The 26,111-nt window shown below is 41.8% G+C and overlaps 2 protein-coding genes across 12 annotated transcripts in view; one reads left to right on the top strand and one right to left on the bottom strand.

Moving 5' to 3' along the window:
- Positions 1-670: 670 nt before the first annotated feature.
- Positions 671-24,556, bottom strand: NMRK1 (nicotinamide riboside kinase 1). Of its 11 annotated transcripts, none has more exons than XM_070495779.1 (10): positions 24,418-24,556; positions 23,099-23,176; positions 20,355-20,418; positions 15,783-15,873; positions 15,439-15,487; positions 9,656-9,803; positions 9,506-9,577; positions 8,771-8,877; positions 6,232-6,315; positions 671-1,363 (listed from the first exon to the last, which is right to left on the bottom strand). In XM_070495779.1, the coding sequence occupies exons 3-10, from the start codon at positions 20,381-20,383 to the stop codon at positions 1,344-1,346; spliced, it is 600 nt and encodes a 199-aa protein (XP_070351880.1). In that variant the 5' UTR covers positions 20,384-20,418; positions 23,099-23,176; positions 24,418-24,556; the 3' UTR covers positions 671-1,343. The 11 variants fall into 11 exon arrangements, with proteins under 11 accessions (XP_070351880.1, XP_044623515.1, XP_044623516.1 ...); XM_044767580.2 differs by having other exon boundaries at positions 24,310-24,444; XM_044767581.2 differs by having other exon boundaries at positions 23,103-23,176; positions 24,310-24,444.
- A 119-nt stretch (positions 24,557-24,675) lies between these two features.
- Positions 24,676-26,111, top strand: part of OSTF1 (osteoclast stimulating factor 1) — a 51,298-nt gene continuing 49,862 nt past the window's right edge. Inside the window, exon 1 of the mRNA XM_014866492.3 lies at positions 24,676-25,044. Coding sequence (XP_014721978.1) covers positions 25,011-25,044 — 34 coding nt within the window. The 5' untranslated portion in view covers positions 24,676-25,010. The remainder of the gene's footprint in view (positions 25,045-26,111) is intronic.

Here is a 26,111-nt window from a genome sequence, read left to right as displayed (position 1 = left end):
GAGCAGCACGTGTGGCCGCCCTGAGGCAGGAAGGGTCCTGGTACATTTGAGGAGAGGGGCCCCAGTGGCTGAACAGCCACGGATTGGGTGATGGGAAATGAGGTGGAGAGGCACACAGAAGCTAGATCAGGGAACACCTTGGAGGTTCTATTAAGACTTTTGACTTTATTCTTACTCTACACTACCCACCTATATTAAATAACTGTTGATATCCCCATCTTAAAAAAGAGGAAATCAGGACTTTAAATAGCTTGATCAAAGTCATATAGCTATTAAATGGATGAACTGTGATTTGAGCCAGGGTTGGTTGGTTTGTTTCTTTGTTTGGTGTGTGACCAAAAACCCCCTAATCATCACTGAGTGCAAGCTAGTTAGAAATACAGAAATAACGGGAGATGATCAAATGAGTCTGGGGAGAATGTTTAAAATTAACGTAACAACATATTTTATATCTGTAAGGATTGAGAGGGGTGTGAGCTATCCATGTTATTAGTAAACACAAAGTTGATCAGGACCGTAGATAACTTAAATCCTAGCATCTAAAGAGGCCTCAAAAAATTAACAATTTAGATCTCCTGCCTGTGCTTTTCAACGCAGGTTCCCCTGTATTACATATCATTGAGGTAACTTATTTCTGTGACTTTAGACCATTGGTTTGACAAGAACAAAACACAGGAAAACACCTCTATTTGTGACAAAGTCTCAACAATGATCCAGTGGTTTTAGACACACACACAAAACAACAACAGCCACAACAACAACACATAAAAAAGATACTGCAGTAAATTGTTGATTTATTCAATGTGACTACTACTTCTGATAATGCCATTATGTGCAGGAGGTAGGCATTGGTATGGGATGGTAACCAATATTTTAAAGAAAAGCTAAAAATAGAAAAATATCAGGGTGTATCACATATAAGGTAAGTGTTTTGTGATACTTGATACGCGTGTGTATATATACACATATATACATATATATACATATAGACACACCCATACAAATATACACACAATAGATTATATATATACTGGATTGTGATATAAATCACTTCTTACTCTGGGTCCCATTTAGAAAACTCTGACAGTCATTGGGCTAGAGAAACTGACTCACTGTGAGCTATGCTATATCTTGCACTCCGTGGAGTGAGAACAACTCATTAAGGTAAGTTCCTGTCCGCCGTCATGGATGAATATGTCCTGTTCCACAAGTTGGTAGAATCATGTGTGACAGAATAAACAAACAAAACAACAGCCATCATTGTACCCATGTACATATTGTATCCTGGGGAAGGTTCTTGATTTTATTCCTTCACCCCAGGAAGGATTTGGTGCATTCCATCTTTATGCTGTTTCTTGCAGACCTTGGGAATAAAGATAAATAGAAAGGAAATTAATGGAGAATTCTGATGACAGGGATTCTGGAGCCAGAAATGCTGGTTTTCCATAAGAACTAAATAGATCCCAAGTCTCTTTATTTATTTTTTTTAATGAGTGAAGCATTTTTTTCCCTTAAAGATTGGCCCTGAGCTAACATCTGTTGCCAATCTTTTTTTGTACTTTTGTTTTTTTCCTCTTCTCCTCAAAGCCCTCCAGTACATAGTTGTATATTCTAGTTCTACTATGTGGGACACCACCTCAGCATGGCTTGACAAGTTGTGGTAGGTCTGTGCCCAGGATCCGAACCAGTGAAACCCTGGGCTGGGAATGAACCTCACCACTCGGCCAGGGGGGCTTGCCCCAGAGTCCACGTCTTATTCTTTTAATGCTTGCATTAAATTTAAGCCTCTCTTAAGTTATCAGATATCCAATATCATTTTCAACTTGTATAATAATCCTTGGCTTCAAGGAATGAAATAGTTTCAGATCTAGAAGAATATCACAAAGGGTGAATAGCTGCAGTAGAATTCTTGGGGTGTTATCCTTGATTTGAGGAAAGAAGTATTTTTACCTTCAGTCTTTTTTCTTAAACTAAGGAAGGCTAGCTGAATATTTGGAGACTTTGGCTTAGAAACTCAGTGAGAAACCTACCACGTTCTTATTACACAGATCATGCTGGAGAAATCCACATATTTTTGTATAGCATTTCATCTTTGAAGAATGTAAAATGTAAAAATGGTTATACTTTTTGACCAAGCAAGTGCCACCCCTGAAAATTTTTATAATAATCAAGAAGAATAAAGCAGCAATATGTGCAGATATTTTTACAGCATGTTTTTGCCAATGTGAAAAACTTGTGATAACACTTAAATATCCAACAACTGGGAGATAGTTCAATAATCTTGTTAATTTGAACTATCATACTAGATAATTACACTACTGTTACTTTATAATTGGAAATTATATTTTAAATTCAATATAGAAAAATACCAAAAAGAAAAATATAAACATTTGATTATTAAATTTTTATTTTGCCATTTCTTATTCCTTTGATTTAAAACAAGATGTGACATGTTTCTTCTGCACTAAGATATCAGTGTCAAGTCTTATAATTTACTTTCAGTGAGCAAAACAGAACTCTGCCTTGAATCCTTTAACTAGGAGAGCTATTTAGTTTTACTCAGTTTCATTATATAATGGACTTTAAACCTTCTTTTTTTTCAAAGATTGGCCCTGAGCTAACATTCATTGCCAATCTTTTTTTTTTTTTTCCATTTTTCTTCTTCTTCTCCCCAAAGTCCCCCCAGCACATAGCTGGATATTCTAGTTGTAGGTCCTTCTAGTTGTGCTACGTGGTATGCCGCCTCAGCGTGGCTTGATGAGTGGTGCTAGGCCGGCACCCAGGGTCCGAACAGGTGAAACTCTGGGCTGCTGAAGTGGAGCGCATGAACTTAACCTCTCGGCCACAGGGCCAGCCCATGAACCTTCTTAAATATTAAATACTAATTTAAAAACAGAAAAAAGCATGGCAGTTAGTATGTAAACCAAGTAACCACATAAAAGAGACTGTCGTGGGGGCTGGCCCCGTGGCCGAGTGGTTAAGTTCGCGTGCTCCGCTGCAGGCGGCCCAGTGTTTCGTTGGTTCGAATCCTGGGCGCGGACATGGCACTGCTCATCAAACCACGCTGAGGCAGCGTCCCACATGCCACAACTAGAAGGACCCAAAACGAAGAATATATAACTATGCACCAGGGGGCTTTGGGGAAAAAAAGGAAAAAATAAAATTAAAAAAAAAAAAAAGAGACTGTCGTGAATAGCAAGAACACTGGATGTATACTCACTAACGTGTTAGCATGGCAGATTGGTAGCAATATAGATGATGATTTTCTCACTTTTGCTTTTACATTAAACCTTTTAAAAAATAATTAATAGGTTTTATAAAGAGATGGAAGTAAACATTTTTCAAGGGAGTTTGAATGTTCCTGGTGTCCAGACTGCCTTGTTATAATGAGAACAGGTAATGATCAGTTTTGCCTCAAAGTCTGGATTTAAATAAGGATTGAATTAAATATCTAACTTCATATCCTTACTCTCCTGGGTCATCTATTGTTTCATTAATAATTAAATTCAATCTCTGTTGTTTCCTTTTCATTATCATTGCTTTATCACAATTATGATTTTATATGCTTAAAATGGAAAATCAGATAAGCAGGTTTATGAGATGTTATGAGAAGCCTGAAGAGCAGTCAGTTGAAACTCTGAAAGGTCTCAGTGCCAGCTCAGTGCCAAACTGAGGGTCAACCAGGCTATGCTGAGGACCCACCAGGCTGGCTGTGCCAGGGCCCAGTGGTTGGAAGAGCTGGGAAAGGTGGTGGGTTACCACTACAGATAACACGGTAACTTATCTATGCAACTGGAAAAAGAACTAACACAGATCTTGGTGGTAGGAAAAGCTGAACTGCTCTTGAATCTATCACTTCTAACATTTGTTATTCTTTTTTAACTTTATCCAATATTTAGAAAACAAGCAAGATAGCCTTAAAAGGTAGAGTTGAATACTTCCTTACAAACCTCTGGACTGTAGGCCAGGAAAGAGGGTGTCACACACATGGAAATGTACTGTCTTGTGGGTTCTCAGCGCCCGTCAAAACCTGCCAGCTATTCTTGGGCCTTGGACCAGATGGTGAGAGCTGGCATTAGGTATGGAATTAGGGGCAATGTGCCTGAGCTACATAATCAAGGCTCCTTTCATTTTATCAGCAGGTAGATCATGTGGCCACACTCCAGTGTATGAGTTAGTCACTAAAGGAGAATTGGACCTGAGCACTGGCCATTAACGAAAGGATGGGAAGGTGTATGTGTCCAGTGGCTGAAATGCCCCTGGAAGTATCTCATTAGGGCCAGAAATGGAGCCAGTAACTCTCAGCGAAGTGGCTCTGGTTCAGGTACTATCATTTACGAAGGCTGAGCCCCTCCCTTCACCCTACACTCTCTATACCCACTCATGCCAGTGTCCTGAGTGTCATTACACCTTTCACCTAAGTAACAGGCCGCAGGCGTAGGCAGGCACACCTAGCAAGGATTTTCAGTTCCACTTATAAGAAGAAATTTGAAAATGGTCCTGAAATTTCATCAGATGGGTTCATGCCTACATGAAGGACTGATCTCGAAATTGGGAGTGTGTAGGATCGCTGGGCTGCCTGGCTGGGCTCAGTCCCCTAATCAGATAGGAATTTACTGAGGACATAGGAAAGCTAATTCTTATTGAAAAATGATGACATTTGGACCAGGGTAGTTGCTCCTCACCAAAAAAACATGTAATATACTTCACTGCTGAAGTGACTCATACTAACTTCTCTTGAGCCAGATGATGACTGCATTTTGCATGTACTAGCCATGAGAACACTTTTAGTTCAAACATAGCAGCAGCTGGATCAATAGTTTTGTTCTCCTAGCATGCATTGTCATCCTTCTTCCTCTGGTTCCTACCTCCTGCCCTGCTTTCCCTTTGGGGGATTTCTCCTCTTAAATCAGGAGTCCTCAGGAGAGGTATTCAGTTACAGGATAAGTACATGATCCAGCCCTAGCCAGTCAGAGTAAGCCATCTCCCTGGTTTAGCAAAAGTCATGTGACCCAAACAGGACCAAGGTCTCCCCTGGGACTTTTCAGCTGGGCTAAGATGGAAAACTGCATTTTAAAAAACTGTTTAAAATAAAGAATCTTAAACATATGCAAAAGTAGTGAGAGATACACAAATGCCTATACCCAACATCCTGCTCCAATATTTATCAACTCATGGACAATCTTGAAAAAGGATAAACTGTCTTTTTCCACTGAGGCTGTTGGACTGAGGAGAATGGTGCTACCAAGAGACATCATGTGTATCAATGGAGAGAACCTGACGTCAAAATAAACCTACACAGAAAGTGGAATTGAGGCAGAGCCCAGAGGACTCCACCTGAGCTCCTTAATCTGGCTGAGCCGGAAGCCACTGCCACTGCTATAGTTCCTTCTGCTTAAGCCAGATTTAGGAGGATTTCTGTCACTTGCAAAATGTGTCACCTAACATGAAAACCTTAAAGGAACACTCAATAAATAATTTTTAAAATCTTGTGTTTATTTTTGAAGTATTTGGGAAATATAAATTCAGGGAAAATCTTTAAGAGGAACAAAGAAGAAGAGCTCTAGACATATGAAAACAAGACCACCAGCAACTCTACTTCACTCTGCCCAAAGGATAATTTCAGTCCCACTGAAATAACAGCCATCTACTAAAAAGTTTAAACCAAATACCACAAATATCAGTAAGAGATGCAACAAAGGGGGAATATTTTCACCCTTAAAAACTCACAGACAGGGGCAGGCCCCATGGCCGAGTGGTTAAGTTCACGTTCCACTTCGGAAGCCTGGGGTTTGCTGGTTCAGATCCTGGGTGTGGACCTATGCACTGCTCATCAAGCCTTGGTGGTGGCATCCCACATAGAAGAACTAGAACGACTCAGAACTAGGATATACAACTATGTGCTGGGGCTTTGGGGAGGGAAAAGAAAAAGAGGAAGATTGGCAACAGATGTTAGCTCACAGCCAGTCTTCCTCACCAAAAAGCATACCTCAAAAAAAAAAAAAAGGAATGCACATATGCACAGAATTTAAAAAACAAAAACACCTCACAGACAAAATAATCAAGTCCCCAAACCCATTCAGATTCTCTGATTCTGAATTATCTTCAAAGCAATGAATGAATGGATACAACTGCTCCGCCATTAGCATTCTGGTATGCCGTTCTTGGGTAAGTCATGAACCAGTTTCCTGGCTGTTCCCTCACCATCCACTTGGATAGGACAATACTCACCCTTTTGCTTTGCTAGTTCTTGTATTACATCTTCATACACTTGTGAAAAGACGTCCTCTTCAGATTTTGTTCCATCTAGGTAAACTGAGAAGGGCAAAAGAGAGCAGGTCAAATGCTAAGAGGCTTATATTAGTAAAGGATGCTGACTCTGGCACCTGACATCTCTTGAGAATACCAATAGGTTTAACCAAAGAACCCAGCAACCTAACTTAGAAATAAATTAATAGCCATCAGAGAGAAACAGATCACAGCTAGGTACAATAGGTAAAAAATTTTGGTTTATTACAGAGAAATTCACACCAGCTCATGTGAAAATCATTAAAGAAAAAAGAAAGAATCAGTTAAGTGGCATTGTGCATATGACACTTTAGGAGCACTGAAGAGGTGTCTTCCCAAAAGAATCATTTAAGGGAGTAGTTCTCCAACTTATGCATCAGGATCACTTGTGAAAATTCTTAAACCATGCTGGGGTCTGGGTTCCGTCTCATGCACTGAATTCGAGTTCTCCATGCCCAGGAGATAAGTTTTTTAACAAAACCGGCAGAGTCAGTTTTGGAGAAAAGGTAGAAGTTATATAGGTTAAAGGAAAGAAAGGGCCTTCTAGTCAGAAAACTGCAGAGGCAGGGAGGGAGCAGAGAACGTTGCCTGTTGAGGAAAGGATGCACAGTTTGGAAAAGCTAGAATGAGGAGAGGCAGGAACGGTGCAGAGATGAGATTTTAGAGCAAGGCTGTGCTCTTGTCTTTAGAGGTCTTGATATCTGGTTGTTTGGATTTGATCCTGAAGAGCTGGAGATTCTTTGAAGGTATTTAAGCACGGTAAGAGCATGGTTAGATTTGCATTTTAGATGGAGGGGGAGAGAGAGGCAGTAAGAAGAGGACGTCCCTGCAACCAGTGGTCCAAACTGGAAGTGCTGCAGCAAGAATATCAGCAGCAGCTCTGGGGATGGGGAGGAGGGGATGAACTGGACTGAAGACGGGATCATAACAGCTGCCAAAGCGTGAGGAGGCCCCGTGTGCTTTCTGCACGCTCTCATGGAGCTACCACAGAGGCCATGAGGCTTCTCACAATACGATCAATTCCTTTTATTCTGAAAAGTATGCATCAGTTCTGATTCCTCTGCCTCCATCCAAAGGCCTTCTCTCTCCGGCCTCCTATATCCTCTCCGTGTTGAGCTCTGGATCCCAGCAATCCGTTCTTAGCCCAGATCCATAGAACCAGGCATCTCGACCTCATTATGTGCAAAATGGAGCTGCATTCCTCCCTTCCAAATCTGCAACTCCTTCACTTTTTTCTGTTTTCCAGAATAACACTTGCCAGTTCCCAAGGTGTTGTCCTTGACACCTCAATTTCCTGCACCCTCCATATCTATTCTATCACTCAGTTCTAATGACTACATATGACTAATATCGCACCCTCTACATCCACCCTCCACACAGCCAGAAGGAGCTTACTAAAACAAGAATTTTGATATCAACAATGTCCTTGCTTAAAACCTCTTTGTAGAGGGTGTCCCACTTCTCTTAGGATAAGAACCTAAGTCCTTAAGTGGTCAGCGGCCATGTAGGGTTTGGACCCTTCCCGTATCACAAGCATCACTTCTTGCCTTTGGTTTTCTCTACCATAAATACACCAACCTTCTTTCACATGCTGCTCATTCCTTCCTGGCCCCTGGCCTTTTCATGTGCCATAGCTACTTTATGGAGTGATCTTCTATCCCCCCAACCCACCTCCTTTTGTCCAGGTAAACCCACCAGAGTGTGGTTTAAATCTGGCTTCCTCAAGGAAGCCTTCCCTGATTGCTGGGACTTGGGCAGTCCCCTGGAGCTCTGTGTCACAGTCAGCCCAGCTAGAAGGACAAACTTGTGCAGCTAGTGTGTTTGTCTGTTTTCCTGACAGAATGTTGACTCATAAGAGCAGGGACTGGGTCTGCCTTATTTCCCTTGATATCATCAGGGCAATACCAGCACATGGAAGGTATTCAATCCATATTTGTTGAATGAATGACCGTCTAGAAGGTGACAAGTGTCATAGAGAGAGAAACAGAAACCAGGAAGGCCAGTTGTGGAAGAGGGGGAGTCCAGCGTGTTCTGGCTTAAAGTGTCCTTTATAATCTAATACATGAGAAAATGCCTCCCAAAGTCCTTTCTTTCTTTCTTTCTTTTTTTTTTTTTGTGAAGATTAGCCCTGAGCTAACATCTGTTGCTAATCTTCCTTGTTTTTGGCTTGAGGAAAATTAGCCCTGAGCTAACATCCGCTGCCAATCTTCCTTGTTGTTGGCTTGAGGAAAATTAGCACTGAGCTAACATCTGTGCCAATCTCCCTCTATTTTTTTGTATGTGGGAGGCCTCCACAGCATGGCCAGTGAGTGGAGTAGGTCTTCACGCCTGGGATTCAAATCCATGAATCCAGGCCACCGAAGCGGAACATGTGGCAATTTAACCACTTGGCTATGGGACCAGATGTAAAGCCCTTTCTTTTGTGTACTTTGAGGCAATGACAAATAAAAGGCCTTCCGTGGAGGGAGAAAAAGGTACTTACCAATTTGCCACGTGATGTCCTGTATCTCTTGTCTGTGCTTTAGATACATGGGCCACACATGGCCATCAAAGTACCCTGGGGGGTCTGGAGGCTCGTAGACCCTTGTACTATCAAAATACGTAGGGAACGTTAGGTTGATGGAAATGCACAATTGATAAAGTAAAACGATGGTCAGGATAATGGGGAAATCACGCAGAGATTGAATCTAAACAGGATTAAGACTACACATTTTAGACTCAAAGCCAGTCACAAAGACAATTCAACGGATTTAGTTCTCTAATCTACAAATTACCTTTGTAATTCACTGACTATCACTCATATTATCTTTTTCCCCCTCTAGCACTTTACGAAAGAATTAAGAGACAAATACCAGTGTAAACAATGTTAGAGACACTGATATATTGGATAAAGCTTTAAACTAACTGGTGTTCTTTGTGGCTGTAACAGAATACAGGCTCACTAATTTAAAATCATAATCAACAAGGGATTGCTTCATATGAAGATTTAGGGAGATGAGCCAAATAGCTTGTCTAAAGGCCTTTTCTTAGAAAAGCAATTTGTGTTTCTCCATGTTGATGACCATTTATAGAAAAAGGTTTTGCTCTTTGTGTAAAGAGTTGAGGCTCCCCAGGTCTGAAAAACGACACATATACATTGCTCAATGAGGTTGTTTACTCATTTTTCCTAAATTTTGTCTTTTGAATTACAATCCACAAAGGCAATTTCAAAACTTACCTCCTCCTCCTCTTACATTCTTCATATGGAATGGTCAGAAAATAGCTTCTGTTCCATACACTGTCAAGGGGCCTAAAATAATAGCGTATTTAGTTCATAAGGTTTTTTCCCCATTTATTCAGGGTCAATATCAGAGTGAGGAACGCTTACTTGTAATTAAAGAGAAGGAAACCTTCGATGATTAATACGGGAATTTCCTCAGAGCTTCCACAGTCTGCTGATGCCAGAGAGTGTTTCGAGCTTTCCATCCAGCAGGAAATGGCAGACATCATTTTTTCCATGTTAAGCGCTTCAAGCACTTCAGACAAACATACAAAAATAAGAAATCAATACAACAAAAATTTTATGATGCAGCTTTTTATGACGAGTATATCCAGGGGTCTATAAATGTATAAAATAACACTTTATTTACCCTTCAAAACACCTAATAACAAATATTTTAGATAAATTTAAACTCTAATATTGATAAATTGGTATGTTTGAGACATTTTATTATGGAGAATTCTAAACATATACAAAAGTAGAGAGTGGAGTATAATGAACTCCCATGTCTCCATTATCAACTTTGAGAACCACAAACTCATGGCTAATCTTGCTTTACTTATAACTTCTACTCCCTCCTGACTATACAAAAGTTTCACATTTTTGGATGACAAAATATCTATAAATAAGTTTAAAGGATAAATGATACACTGGGAAAATATGTGCAATGTTTTGGCAAAGAACTACTATCTTTAATATACAAAGAGCTTTTACAGATAAATAAGAGGAGGAACAATCATAAAAAGAATTTACAAAGGATACGAATATGCCATCTTCAAACTCTAAAATGTGCATACTTTTAGAGCTTACAATTGTAATTCTAGAAAAGCATCCTACAACACTGATTCTCAAAGTGTGGTACCTAGACCAGCAGCAGCAACATCTGAGAACTTATCGGAAAGCAAACTCTCAGCCCTACTCCAGAACTACTGAATCCAGCCAGCCAGGCTTAAAGGATTTTTAGCGGAAGGTTTTAAAATGATTGATTAATTCATTTAATAGACACAGAGCTATTAAGATTTTTTCTTTGTTCTGGTTGTTTAGGTTAGTTGCATTTTTCCAGGAAATTGTCAATTTAAATTTCCAAATTTATTTGCATAAAATTGTTCATAATACCCTCTTATCTTTTTAATGTCTGTAGAATCTGTAGTGATATTACCTGTTTTGTTTTTGATATTTGTAATTTGTGTCTTAATTTTTTTCTTGATCCATCTTGTTTTACCTGTTTGGGGATCACTCAGATTCTTGAATCTGTAGGTTTATGCCTTATGCCAAACTTGAGATGTTTTACACCATTACTTCTTTGAATACTTTTTCAGCACCACATTCTTTTTCCCCTCCTTCTGAGACTCCAATAATAAGAATGTTAGATCTTTTGTTATTGCCCCACATTTCTGTTCATTTCTTTTCAGTCTATTTTCTCTCTGCTGTTCAGATTGAGTAATTTCTATTGTTCTGTCTTCAAGTTCACTGATTCTTTCTTCTGTTGTATTTCTTCTGCTGTTTGGCCCATCCACTGAATTTTAAAATTTCAGTTATTGTATGTTTTCAGCTCTAAAATTTCTATTTGGTCCTTTTTTACATCTTCTATTTTTTTTATTGAGGCTTCTAGTTTTTCACTCGACTCAAGAATGTTCACAATTGCTTGTTGAAGCCTTTCTATGAATGCTTCTTTAAAATTCTTGCCAGAGAATTCCAACATTTGTGTCATCACGGTGTCAGAGCCTGTTGGTTGTCTTTTATCATTCAAGTTGACAGTTGCCTGGTTCTTGATATGACAGGTGATTTTCAGTCTCATCCAGGAAATTTTGAGTATTATGTTGTGAGGCTCTGGATCCTACTTAACCTTCTTTTTTGCAGGCAGTCACCCTGTTCAAGTGTAGTGTGCAGGTCCAGGTTGGGGTGGATGTTCAGCTCCCTGCTGGGCCTCATCTGTACTGGAGTGGGAGAAATGGCAGAAAGCAGAGTGCTGGTGTGGCTTCATTGTGGCTCAGTGAAGATAGAGGTTCAGCTCTGTACTGAATCCTGCTGATAGTAAGTGGCACTACCCAGGTGAGGAAAGTAGAGCGCCAACTTGCCCCACCTCACATTGCTGCATTCTGCCTCTTTGCTGCCAGGTAGGTGTGAAAGTTCAGTTCCCTGTTTGGCTCCAATGATATGACCCCTGTGGATGACGTGGAGGGCCAACTCACCTTACCTTGCTGGTGCCAGATGGGTCCAGCAGTCTAGCTCCCCACTTGGCCCTATTACCACCATGAGGGGAGGGTGGTGTTTCCTTTTGTGTTTGGTTAGAGTAGGGTAGATATTACCAAAATGATTTTCTATTCTGCTAGGCCACCTTTTTTCTAGTCCTTTGACTATAGAGAACAGGTTTCTTGGAAGTTTTCATGTGTACCTAAGGGTTCCATGTTGCACACTTCTCTGGCATGCCTTCCCAGATAAATGAGAAGCAAAAAGAAAGCCCAGAGAACTCACAGCTATGTCATTCCTCAAGTTCCAAAGTCTCTAGTCAGTCTACTCTCTTCTTTTCATCTTCCAGAGTCTTCCTTCTTTGTTGTAGTCCATCCAGGGTTTTTAGTTATAAGAGGAAGGAATAGTGAGGAATGAGGCCAATCCATCTTGGCTGGAACCAGAAGTACCATTAGTTTTAATATATTTCCATTATCACTCAGTTAAAAATATTTTCTAATTTTCATTGTGATTAATTCTTTCACCTATGGGATATATAGAAGTGTTTTGCTTCAGATCAAATGCAATGATGTTTAGGATTTGCTTCAAAATAATATAGAAGGAGAAAGTGGGTGGGGGTACAGATGAAATGTAATTGGCTAAGAATTCATCATTTTTAAAGCTGTTTAGTGAACTCGTGAGAATTCATTATACTTTTCTGCCTACTTTTGTACATGTTTAAAATTTTCCATAAGAAACAGTTTTTAAAAATCAGAAAGAAAGAAACATTAATTTTCAAACACTTGGGAATTTTGTACTCACTCTTTTATTACTGATTTCTAATTCAGTTTTCTGTGATTAGAGGATATCCCTGTATCATTCAATCCATTGAAATGTATCAGGACTTGCTCCATGTCCTTGCGTATGTCTTCCATTTTGGTCAATGTTCCACATGTTTTTGAGGAAAACGTGTGTTCGGCTGTTGTTGGGTATGTGTTCTATATATGTTAGTTTGGTCAAGTCTGTTAATTGTGTTGTTCAAATCTCTTATACCCTGATAAGTGTTGTTAGCTTGTTCCAATAGTTACTGAGTATTAAAATCTCCCACAATAATTACAGATTTGTCTATTTCTCCTCTTAGTTTTGTCAGTTTTTGCATAATGGATTTTCAGGTCATGTTAATAGATGCAGACAAATTTTAGATTGTTTTGTCTTCCTGTTTAATTGATCCATTTATCTCTATCTCTAGTAATACCCTTTGCCTTAAAGTTTACTTTGTCTAATATTAGTATAGTTATATCAATTTTCTTTCAGTAGCTGTTTGCATAGTAAATCCTTTTCTATCCCTTTTATTGTCTACTTTTCTATATCCTAATATTTAAGTCTATCTCTTAAAAGGAGCTTTTTTTTGGTCCAAAAATCCAGTTTGACAATCCTTGGAGTATTTTATTTCATTTAACTTAACGTAGCTACTGATATATTTGATTTAAATCTATCCGCTTACTATCATTTTTTATTTTTCCACCATCCTCTGATTTTTTTAGTTCTCTGCTTTTTACTTCTTTTGTATTTATCAACTGTATTTTAATGATTCCATCTATTTATAAACTTGATAGCTACACATTTTTAAACTATTCTTTTGGTGGTTATCATAAGGATTTCAACATTACTTTGGCTTACTTTAAATTTATACATTTACCTAAAAAGTTTAGATTTTTCCTTAAGATAGATTCCTGAAAGTGGGACACTTGAACACATGGCATGAACATTTTAAGGTCTATGGGCCTTATGCTCAGTCTCCTTTCCAGAAAGGTTGTACCAATTTATACTCCCATCCATGACAGTTTTTGTTTTATTGAGCCTGAGCCATCATTAGATAATTATCATTGCTTTAAAAATCTATTTATTAGGTAAATGGGAAAAAAAGTAAGTTATAATTCTTTGACTACTTCTAAGGTTGACTTTTTATTGTATATTGATTAATCAAATAAGCTTTTGCTTCAGTGAATCACTTATATCATTGGACATGTTTCAGTTGGGATATTAGTGTTTTTCTTATCAGTTTGTAAGAACTCATTTAAATTAGGATTCTTTTTTTTTCAATGCTTTTTTTGGTGAGGAAGATTGGCCCTGAGCTAACATCTGCTGCCAATCTTCCTCTTTTTTTTTTCCTCCCCAAAGCCCCAGTGCATAGTTGTATATCCTAGTTGTAAGTCATTCTAGTTCTTCTATGTGGGACACCACCACAGCATGGCTTGATGAGCAATGCACAGGCCTGCACCCAGGATCTGAACGAGCGAAGCCTGCGCCACCAAAGCAGAGCACGGGAACTTAACCACTTGGCCACGGGGCCAGCCCCAGGAATAATTCCTTGTTAATTGTTGAAAGTAGTTTTTCCTCGTTTAACTCCTACTTTGTAATAATCTTCCTTACTAACCTTTAGAGGAGGGGAAGAGAAGAAAAAATATCCTGGCTGTAGCTCAAGACACAAGGACAGACAGCCAGTCAAGGATTTTCCTTCTTAAGACTATCATATGTGTGTAAGAACTGATTACACAACATTTCTCCTCCAAGGTTACCAAAGTTAAAAATAAAGAACATAGGGGCTGGCTCAGTGGCATGGTGGTTGAGTTTGTATGCTCCACGTCATTGTCCTGGGGTTTGCTGGTTCTGATCCTGAGTGTGGACCTAGCAACACTTGTCAAGCCACGCTGGCAGCGTCCCACATAAAATAGAGGGAGATTGGCACAGATGTTAGCTCAGTGAAATCTTCCTCATCAAAAAGTAAATAAATAGGGGCCAGCCCCGTGGTGCAGCAGTTAAGTGCGCACATTCCGCTTCTTGGCAGGCTGGGGTTCGCCGGTTCGGATCCCGGGTGCAGACGTGGCACTGCTTGGCAAGCCATGCTGTGGCAGGCATCCCACATATAAAGTAGAGAAAGATGGGCATGGATGTTAGCTCAGGGCCAGGCTTCCTCAGCAAAAAGACGAGGACTGGCAGTAGTTAGGTCAGGGCTAATCTTCCTCAAAAAAATAAATAAAACAGTGTATTAAAATAAATAAATAAATAAAAGTAAAGAACGTGTTTTACAGCTCTTTAAGAGAGTTCTCTCTGTTGCTAGTCTGCACAAGCACTCGATCATCTTGTTAACTATAAAGGTTGATAAGATCTTTAAATATAGTTTATTAGCATGATATTCTTTACAGGAAAATAGATGTTTTTTCTGATAGGGTTTAATCCTTTGGCTTCAAAGCAGTTTAGATTGGGCAAGGGAGTGAGGTGAACCCATCTAAAATATATTCACTAACCTTTTTGAGCAGTCAAAAGAAAAAAACAGCTTCCCAGTAGCTTGGGCTCTGGGAAGGTAAGCTCAGAGGATGGGCAATGGGCACTTAGAGTCTGCCCCAGGCAAGACTGGGGGAGCTGGAGGGGAGTATAGTAGTTATGGGTGCCCCAGGCAGGGATGGGTGAACCCACCTCCCCCAGATTCAGAAGAAAAATCTATTGTTCCAATGTTTTTAGTTTTAAATATAAAACTGGGGAAAAAGTTTCATTTATTTAAATAGCTGAACATAAATCAGAAAGCTTTATATAAGCAGGTTCAAAGTACAGCAATATATTTCAGCACATTTTGAGACTGTCTTCATAGATAGCGAAGTTACTTGGGTTTGAAAAACAGAATCAACAGCAGCCCGTAATGCTTTACAAGCTCAACTTCTTACCATCATACTGCAGAAATCCATTTTCATCTGTCTCTATCTCAGATTCTGGCTGGAAAAATAATAAAGTACCCATCAAAACTGTGCAGTGCAGAAATAATACAACTATAGAATGAAGAGGCGATAAACTTTTAAGAAATGCTTTGGATGATGATGGTTAATAAAATCAAAGACCAGCACCAAATAAGTGGTGCCATCTAGTGGATAAGTGACACTACTGCACTGAGCCTCCCCCTTCACTACAAAAGCTGCATCACTCAGCAAAGGCTTTTTGGAAGTAATTCAACCAACTTTGCTACCAGAGCTTTTCTGTGTTAAATAAATTATCTAAGAAGTTTTTTAGATACCTTGAAGAAATCATCCTGAGATATGACAGTGCAGTTTGGGAGATGTTTCTGCAAATTCTTAGCCAGTGTTGTCTTCCCACCATTTGTCACACTGAACCAAAAAAAAAAAGAAAACTTGCAAACACCACGAAGGAAGATGTATTAAAAAACATAAAACATTTTTAAATGATCTTAGAAAAATGATATTTAAAACAATATGTAATATCTAAGAAAAAATTATTTCTTTAATATATAATGCTTTTTCTGTTGGCAAGACCATAGGATAAGAAAATCTGATGTAACAAATAAGAAATAAGCTGGGAAGGATGGAAGAGAAAGGTACTACTGGGCAAATGAACGGGGTAATACTAAGACTTAAAAATACAGCTATCGTGGGGCTGGCCCCGTGGCTGAGTGGTTAAGTCGGTGCGCTCCGCTGCAGGCGGCCCAGTGTTTCGTTGGTTTGAATCCTGGGCGCGGACATGGCACTGCTCATCAAACCACGCTGAGGCAGCATCCCACATGCCACAACTAGAAGGACCCACAATGAAGAATATACAACTATGTACCGGGGGGCTTTGGGGAGAAAAAGGAAAAAATAAAATCTTTAAAAAAAAAAAAATACAGCTATCGTGTTGGAAGTGAAAGAATTTTTTGTCTATGGCGAAATATTCATAGGGCTCATACACAACACAGAGAATGTGAAGAGCACATGTTGGCACAAGTATATCGAACTGCACAGGGTCATGTGACTTTGTTTCAATGCAGGAGGGGCAGCTTATTGCAAGCCCACCTACTCTGAATTCACATTTCCTCTGGGTGCCTTCTTCTCCCCTAATCTCTCTCCACTCTGGGGCTAAATGGGAGGTCCACTGTAGCTTATCACATCTAGTTAGTTATGTGTTCTTTCTGGCTGGACTGTGACATCGAGGGCAAGGGAGATCCCAACTATCTCCTGTGTATCTAGTTTTCCAGCATCCAGCACCATGCATAGCAGATGGGAGGCACTTCTCTAGTCAGTCATTCAACCCCAGAGTTCTTCTACCTGGGCTGGTGCACTTTCAAAGAGTCTATGGCAGATTTGGGGTGTTTGTGAACTTGAATGGAAAAGAAATTACATCTTTACTTCCACTAAATTCAAACAGAATTTTAGCATTTCCTTTTTATAAACATAAGCCACAAACAACAGTATTATTAATAGTACCTGTGACTTTGTCACCAAGAGAAATCACAGATGTTTCCATATCATGTTGCAGTTGGGGCAGACGCCTTGAAGTATTACTTACACTCATCATTTCAAATTTATGGCAGTTTTTACACCCATCCCTGGACGTTGTTATTTTATGAGTTAACAAAGAAGTGTATATATGGCAATGCTACACGTTTGTTTTTTAAAATATTTTTATAACTATATTATCATAACTGGTTTTCTTTGTATTTTATTTTGTTCATTTAAAACCACTACTCTCAGAACTCAAGACTTCACCATACCATCAAATGTCCACAGCACAAAAAACCCCTGACTGCACATTTATTTTCAAGAACCAGTGCTTAATACCAGATAAAATGAATCACAATGATTATAATCTAGAAGAGGGAAAAGGATCTATTTATTCACTGAAATTGTTTATTGGATATAATTCAATTATTACCCAAATACCTTACACCTACAAAGTAGAAGGAACTTGATTCACAAGTTCTTTTTCATTTAACCTTAAAATACACAGTTGGGTAGGATGTGGGAAATGTCCTTGAAAACAGGGCAAAGGGGATGTGTGTCACCCTAAACACTGAGAAAATACTGTTATGAAATTTTTTTCCCCTTTAAAAAAATGTCTATAAGACATATTGAATGTCCATAGTTCACTTACTGAATTTTGGTTTAAAATAGATAGTAAACAGGGGTAACTTTATTACTGTATGAGAAATTTGGCTAGAAAATATGTCATTTTCTAGATTTCTCTCTTTGTTAAGATCATGCAGTTGAACCAACAGTAATTAGATCCCTTTTCACTGGCTTAGCTGGAGCCAATGAGAAATAAGCACCTCATTTTTGTAAATTTGGAGGAGACAGACAAGCTAGAAGGCAGTCTGGGTCAGAGGGATGGGAGAGGGTGACAGCACTACTTATCAATCTGGCCTCGGATCTACACTTGGAAAGCAACCATCCTGGTCAGGTAACTCAACTCTTCTCCTTCAGTATGCTCATAGCCACCACGTACCAGCAGGTTCACAAGCTCCCCGCATGTGCTGTCAAATAGCAGGGGAAGAGTGACCAGATAGGACCATGTTCCAGCCTAGGTTCTGGGGAAGGAAAATGTGTGAGTACTTGAGCCATTTCCTCCTTTGTTTACAACACTCAAATAAATGCACAACTCCTGGCCCATTGATTTTTTATGCGCTAGGCAACAAGAGGGGTCATTGTCTTTGGAACATGGCCGTTGGCCAGGGAGAAGTTAAAAAGGCTGTTTGTAATTACTCAAACAAGTGGAGAATCCAGACTGCAACAGGTAGATATTAATATACCCATTTCCGGCTGAGGAAACTATGGATTGAAAAGTTGTATACTCATAAAACTTGCCCAAGGGAACACCTAGCAAATAATAGAGATGGATACAAGTCTGACCCTGTCGCCCATGAATCTTATACTTTTTAATATCACGGAACTTTGCAAGAATCTGATGAAGGCTATAAACCCTCCCCACAGAAAAATGAACATCTTCACACATGCGCTAAATTTTCAGGAGGTTCATGGATACCCCTGAATCCTTTAGAACCCCTCCTATTCCTGGTAGTCTCACTCAAATAATCTCTTCATAGGGCAGCAAGCGGTGAGTATGCGAGAAAGATACAACACAGTGAGTTTGGAGGAAGGAAGAAAGGCAGGAAGTGCAGCTGAGGCTGGCAGGGGCTTCACAGAGGCAGCAGCGGCACTAAAATGAGATGCTGGAAGAGACAGGGAAGAGGAGGCTGTCTTAGGGAGTTATGGGTAGTACCTGATGCCCATGGCAGGCTTCTAGACAGAGGGTGCTGTATGGGAACATTGAGAAGAGGGGAATTTTACTCACATGCACGCAGAATGAAAGTCGGACTGGATCCTTTAGCGGACTTGGCAGTTGCTTCCCCAAGTCCACCCCTTTTTGAGGTCTGTTTGGGACTGACTCCATTCTCGACTCCACAGCAGGGCCCCACTGGCCTAAACCAATCAAGGTCATCCCATCCCTTTGCCACAGTGACTGTAGGTATATGACACAGCTGGTCCAGTTAAAGGGAGACCCATGACCTAGGGGAAGAGAAGTACTTTTTCTCCCCCTAGTGACAGGCTAAGAACAAGCACGACGTCCCAGGAGCTGCTGGGAGCTCCTTGTGACCAAAAAAGTAGAGCCAATTCTAGGATGAATCCAAATGGAGGAAGACACAGAGAAGAGATGGAGAGAAACCAAGTCTTTGGTGACACCACTGAGCTCCTGTATCAAACCTTTCCTGCAGCCTGCATGCTCCTAAAGCTAATACATTTTTTTTTCACTATTTATGGTTGGTTTTCATATATCAGGAAATTCAGATTTCATTCTAGATAATTGGAAACCACAAATATTGTTCATCAGGTGAGAGAATAATTTAAAAATTTTGTATGAAGATTAAACTGGTAGAAGTACGTAGGAAAGATTAAGAGGGGAAGCCTGGAATTAGGGAAAGAGGGCCTGAATTAGGATGGTGGCTGTGGATGTGGAAAGGAAGGGGTGGACAAAAGAAGCAATGCAGAGAAAAACTGAACTTTGGTTCTGATTAGACGGGAGTGAGACAAGGCAGAGTTCTGACATTTAATTCATTTGATTTTACTTCTGATTACTTATTATAGTAATATGATACAATAATACAATGATCTGCCCCAAATTACACACTTTTAATTTCAATAGTCTCAAATATTTTATTAACTGGACCACACATAACGTGAATGTACTCAGAAGCAAGATGAACATAATACAGTAGAAAAACAAATAACGTCTTTTTGTGTTGTTGTTGATGCCTTATTTGTGTGCCCACCTCTGGTACCACAGGTAGGGTGACCACATAATTTAGGACACTTTTGAGGGAGAGGGGCAAACGATTAGTAATGATGTCAGGGCAACAAGGACTAGCTCAAGATATAAGGTCATTCTAAGCATGGGGAAAAAGGAGTGGAGGTGAGGCGGTCCTTATTCCACATGTCCAAAGCTGGGCATAACAGGAAAGAAATGACAGATTTTCTCCTATGTCACACTGGAGGAGCAGCCATACGGGGGACAATAAATCACCCCGAACCAAGGTAACATCTGATCAGGCCTTGCCTCTGGTGTCAGCTCCAGAAAATAAATGGTAAAGTAAGCAAACTTGTCTACTGACTCTCCTGTTGCTGTTTTTAGCAAACTTTCCCATCTCCTGTTGGCATTTATGTAGCCAAGGCTCCACTGTTTTCCACCAACAGTGGCCAGCTCTCTCCTCCAGGACTCAGGAATCCTTCTCACTGCTTCTCCTTGCCCCCCACGGCCACAGGAGAACACCCTTTAGACATCCTGAGTATCTTGACCAGCTGTTTGTAGCAAAATTACTCACCCACTGATTCCAATGACAAATGTTTTCATAATTAGCTTTGAAAGTCACGTCTTCCTAAAATATCCTAAAATTTAAAAAAAAAAAATCAAATGCTTATCATTTAGATGTCCAAAGAGGTAAAAGAAACAGTCCTAAAGTAGGAGGGCCCGCTGAGGTGGAAAGATGACCATGACTTCTGGGTTACCCCACCCTGGAGCACCCACATGCCGTGGAGGAGCTTCATGTACTGGCTTCTCCCCGCCACACTCTCCCACTAAGTGCCAACAGCTGGTACATGCTGAGGGCCTGTAAGAAAAGCCAGGGGAACTGAAAGGGGCCCCAGGGCCAAGCACACACCCTTGAAGATCTCTCTTCAAGGGTGTGGGAGAGTTGCTAGGCCACAAAGCACATTACAGTTTCAAGCTCCCCTTAGTTTAGCCAGGGCGCCTCTCCCTTGCAAGATTCAATTATCCAGAGATGACCATTCCCCCCACGGCAGGAAAGTCACAGAGCTGGCCTCTCTGCCCTCCTGAAATGGGGAAAGACACTGCTGGCCAGAGGCAAGAGGAATTTAATTCTCTCTAAGGGCACTATTTCCTCACCCAAAAGCCTAGGTCTAGGGCCAGAGTAAAACTTATTCAGAAATGGGCCAGAGAGCAAATATTTGTGGCTTTGTGGGGCAAGAGGTGGTCAAGGTTATTATATAGGTACTTAACGTTACAAGAGAGAAAAATTTCCACAAATGTTTTGATGAAAGTCAAGACATAATAATAATTGAGTACAATTTTTTTCATAATGCACATCTACTAACGAGAAGAGTAGAATTCCTTATTGGTGGGGAGAACATCTCCCTTATTGGATTTCAAAGTTAGTGTTCCCTATCATGAAAGGGACGGCAAAGGTTCAGGCAGAGGGCCAGGTTTTAGCCATGGGCCAGTGTTTGCTGACCCCTGCTCTAGAGGGTGGGGGGCAGTTTCACACTTGGCCCCCACAGGTTCACCAAAGCAATCCTGTGGGTATTCCAGTGGATCATTTCCATCTCTTTAAGTGAAAAGGTGAAGCTCAGCTGCAGGAAACCTTAGAACAGCAGTTCCCGAAGGTGGCCTGTGACTGACACTGCTCTTCATGGCTGACTGACCCGGTTGGGTGGTCAGGGACCCCAGTCTGTACCACCTGGGGTGAGCGGTGGCTGAGCTGGAGGCTCCCAACCATCCTCGCAATTCCTACCCCTGCCCTGTGTCCAGGCTCCCCCTGGTGGCAGAGGGTGGGGAGAAGAGCCTGGTGGAGAGAGCACTGTTCTTTGGCTTCTTCTCACTTTATCCAGAATATTCCAAATCCAATTGTTTAAGGCTCAGTTCCACTTTCATTAACAAGCCTACGTGAGATAAGACTTCAGTAATGACTGTAATAAAAATAAAATAGAAAAAGACGGACATCTGTGTTTCACTGTTGACTGTATATCTCCATCCAACTTACCAAAGTGGATTAAGGAACAACTGCATACGAACAGTCTGCTAATATAAATTTTTACATTGTAACTTTTCTTCTTCTGAATTTTATCTTACCCTATTCTTCTTTTCAATATGTCAGTGCAAGACTGCCAACTACCTTTTCTGGGAAGGGAAAGGCTGCCCTTTATCCTAAGATGGTATCTTTCTTACTTTTTTGGTGATAAATGTCCTTTCTCCTATGAAATTATGCTGGCAGTAGATAGTAGATTGATGTCCTCCCTTGCCCCCCCCAAAAGAAAATCATAAAATACTGTCATTCCTTACCCCCCTCCCCCCCCCCCCGCTTATTTTTGGATAGTTTGTCAGAGCACAAACTCTCAAGCCCGGAGAAGCGCAGCCTTAGTGATCACTTAGCCCACGCCTTCATTTTGCAGAAGTCGAAACTGGCCCAGACAACATAGTGACTTGCCCAGGGTCACCCACGGAGAAGATGGAAAAGCCAGAAACGAAACTAAACGAAGCAGGCTAACTTTTCCCCTTTCCAAGCTGCTAAAAAGCACTTTATTGCCAGGAGCAAAGAAAGGATGTTGCACATGTGCTGGCTTAATTGTGAGGCTTTCGTGTATAACTGATGTCATTTTTATTGATGTATTATTGATGGGGTGTATATTTGCTGTGCACACTGAATGGCAAGTGCTGGTCCCCTGTGCTTCTTGCCACATTTGTGCGTGAGAATATTGTTTCAATTACACAGCATGTAAATAACAAGTAAGTGTGGTTGTGGCACTGGAAATAGGCTTGAGGGGGTTATTTAGGTAGAAACTCTTGGAATTGAGAAACCAGGAGTGAGGAAAGGTCAAGAACCTACTTAGGAAATCCCTTGGGCTTAAGAGGGGACTCCCACAGTCAAATGCAAATTTTTACCAAAACAGGAATTCTCAGCTTTATATTAATCAGCAGTCTCAGCCTGTCCAAGACAGTGTTTGGGTAAATGTTGGGCACAGGTCCATTAGCAATGAACAGGTGACAATGTGGTGGGAGGGCTGGGAACTGGGAGAAGCAGAAGCAAGAGACTGGGCTGAGGGGCTGGGGTGAGGGTAGGCGTAGCAATCCCAGAAGCCATTTATTTCAAAAACAGTGTTGGACGCACAAGGCAGCTTCTGGTGAACTCCAAGTTCAGGCTGTAATTTCACTGCCTGATGCCCTCTTTAAGAACTACTTTAAAATCACATTTAAAAAGCTTGCAATTAAGAGTTGCCAGGCTCCAAACACAGCAGCAGCAGACCCCATGAAGCGAACACAAGCGTGACTTACAAACCGTAAATCACTGCAGGTCTCTGGAGGGACAACCATGTGGACTTTCCAGCCTCATCAATCCAGGGCTTCTGATTACTAGGAACAGACACCGCCTCCAATCACGTGGGATATTTATGTACTTTATTCTCCCAATAATTGAAAAGCTTTCCTCAACAGCAGAGAGTATCATGCACAGCGAGACAACAGACTAAGATCGCCAAGAGCAAACTCAAAAGGAGTAATTTCAAATTTTGTAATACTTTTTTTACCCTAAGTAAAATATGCTGTGTCCTTTTTTCATAACTTGCGTGCTTACTAAATTTATTTCACTACTAAACGTGGTACATTTTAGATTCTAAACTGCAAGATGGCCAGAGGTGGCACGTGCAGAATCAGCAGGTTATAAGGAAGACTGCAACTCCCTAATACAAACGGATGACAACTTGTTAACAAAATATTGTGCTTTTCAATGCGTCTAAAGAGAAGTCGTATTTTTTAAAGAGTGACATGTTTTCAGACTTCTCACTCACTTATTTTATTCAATAGATATTTTGAATATCTTCTTCCATGCCGCAGGGAAGTCTTTTCCTCTTGTCGCTTAAACTTTGCTCCCTTTGGTAAACAGAAATCTCCCAAGGCTGGAGTTTCTGAATATGAAATCCATGCCCTTTCTCTTGGGATCACTCGACCTTTCACTAACCCCTATTAGAAACTTTGAAGCTTCACTTTACGTAGACTCTCAGGTAAAATCTTTTCTTTTCCATTTTTCTTACCCCCAACATACAACTGGTTTCTAACACTGGGTGTGCTCACGCACGCTGCCTTTCTCGCACGCTCCAGTCTCTGCCTCCCACGGGCGAGTCAAGCTGCTGGGTCAGGGGTCGGCAAACTTCTTCCCTGAAGCGCCAGACAGTAAATGTTTTCAGCTTTGGGGACAGCCGCTCAACTGTTGTGAAATGAAACCGGCCACAGACAATACATATGCAAATGAGCGTGGCTGTGTTCTAATAAAACTTTATGGACACTGAAATTGGAATTTTATGTAATTTTCACGTGCCACAAAATACTCTTCTTTCAATTTATCTTCGGCCATATAAAAATGTAAAAACTAGGGTCGTAACGCAACGTAAAAACGCAACTAGGGTCGGCTCCAGCGCAGGAACCCTCTGGAAGCAGCACCTCCAGGCCCCAGCGAGGCTGCGCGGCGCAGGGGTCAGGCAGGTACTCACCGGGCGCCAGGGCGAGTGCTCACAAGCAAAGGGGCAGAGGCGATGGCCGAGCGCGCGCCTGTCACTAACTCGCCGCAAGCCCCAAAGCTGGCTAATTGAGTGGCCCACCTCCTTTGGCCCCCCGCCCCTCCCGGGTCGGAGGCGGCCCAGGTAGAGGGCGCAACCGAGGGTCCCGTTCCCCCCGGGCGGGACGCAGCGCCCGCTGCAGCACCCCGGAAAGGCCGAGCCGGGACGGGACTCCGGGGAGCGCGGCCCGGCGCGCGCCGCTGCAGCCTCCAGCCCTTCCTCGTTGGGGGCGCGCGCGGCCGGGGCGGCCCCGGAGCACGCGTGCGGCGTTCCTGCTCCACTCCGGCTGGTTCCGTCGCCGCGCGCGCCGCCGTGCGCGCCGCCCGCGCTCCCGCCGCGCCGAAGCTGCCAGCCCGGGAGCCAATGAGCGCTCGGCGAGGCGGCGGCCACTTCCTCGTCGGCCCGGCAGCGCGCTCGAGGCGGCTAGGGCGGCCGCGGGGCGGGGCTGGGCGCTGCGCCGGGCGGCTGTGCCTGCGTCCGCTGGTCCGGCAGCCAGGGGTGGGCGCTGGTCCCTGAAGGCGCTCCACGGAAGACGAGACAAAAAGAAACTTCGGGGCGCACGGAGTGCCAGCTGGCGAGGCCTTGGGTCGGTTTTTCGTGCGTGGTCTTTGGGTTCAGCCGCTCCAGGAAGCGAGATGTCGAAGCCGCCACCCAAACCGGTCAAACCAGGTAAGGAAGGTGCTCCCCGGGTCCCCTGGCCGCCTCGGTGCCCTGCGCTTCCTCTGCCACTTGGCAGGACAGACCAGGCACGTACCCAGCCCGAGCCACTCTTTCGAGATGCGATCCACCAGGATGGGAGTTGTTAGCTTTGTTGCATTCGCTACAGGGAAGGGATCGTTTTGGATAGCAAGAGGATTTCGAGGATTTTTTAAAATTTTATTTTTAAAGAGGAGTCACCCTCGGTTTTGCAACATTGTCATTCGCCGCAGCTTTCCAGCGGGTGTGATGGCTACGTCCCATTGAAGCTTTCCTGGAAGACAGAACCACTGATCTCTTTAAAAAAAAAAATTTAAAAAAATATGTCTTGAAATGTTTGGTCTTTTAGCCACTTCCTCTTTTATTTCACTGTGTGTCACTGTCAAGTTAGAGTTCTTGACCGGCCAGCGCGAACGGGAAGTGCGCTTCTTGCAGGGTGGGGTGGGTGAGCGAGTCTCCTCTGGGACTTTTGAGAGGAGCCGCGTTTGAAATTGACCTCGGAATCTTGGGAAAAGCATTTAGAGAACTTTGTACTTGTGCTCGTGGCGAGAAGAATCTAGGCTGCGGCCGAGTAATCTCGGCTATTACTATTCGGAAGTGTCACTTTATCATTGCAATACAAGTCCTTTGCCTCCGCTCCCACCAATGAATTTGGCGTGCTGAACTGGGGAGGGTGAGATTACCAAGTTCTTCAAAGCAGTTTTCTTGGCCTATAGTCCTTGTTCATTTTTGAGTCTATTCTTAGCATAATTTCTGTGATGTGGAGAAAGGAGAATTTAAAAGGGACTGGCGTATTTCAATTCAATACTGCGACAAACTCCTTCGTGCGTTCATTTGGTAGGTGATTATGGGAAACCTAGGAAATGAAAGATAATTGGCTCTGGTATACTCTTAGATTTTTTTCTTCCAATCTCATGTAAATTCAGCATACCGCAGGCTGAAATTTCTCCGTTGATATCAGATTTCGAAGTAACCTTGATTGCAAGAGGGTAAAATTTCAGTAATTTTTTTCTTGACTTTTCTTAACTTTAGTCAAGCAC

The sequence above is a fragment of the Equus asinus genome, chromosome 23 (genome assembly GCF_041296235.1).
Source record: "Equus asinus isolate D_3611 breed Donkey chromosome 23, EquAss-T2T_v2, whole genome shotgun sequence".
NCBI classification, from domain to species: domain Eukaryota; kingdom Metazoa; phylum Chordata; class Mammalia; order Perissodactyla; family Equidae; genus Equus; species Equus asinus.
This window is presented reverse-complemented; position numbering and strand designations above follow the sequence as displayed.

Bases quoted from the DNA above. Each gene is read 5' to 3' on its own strand.
- NMRK1 (XM_070495776.1), bottom strand. From the start codon at position 20,383: ATGAAAACATTTGTCATTGGAATCAGTGG. The intron at 15,488-15,782 runs GTATCTAAAAAA...TTATTTTTCCAG, and splicing joins CTCAGGATGATTTCTTCAAG to CCAGAATCTGAGATAGAGAC. The intron at 9,578-9,655 runs GTAAGCGTTCCT...CTATTATTTTAG, and splicing joins TTCCTTCTCTTTAATTACAA to GCCCCTTGACAGTGTATGGA.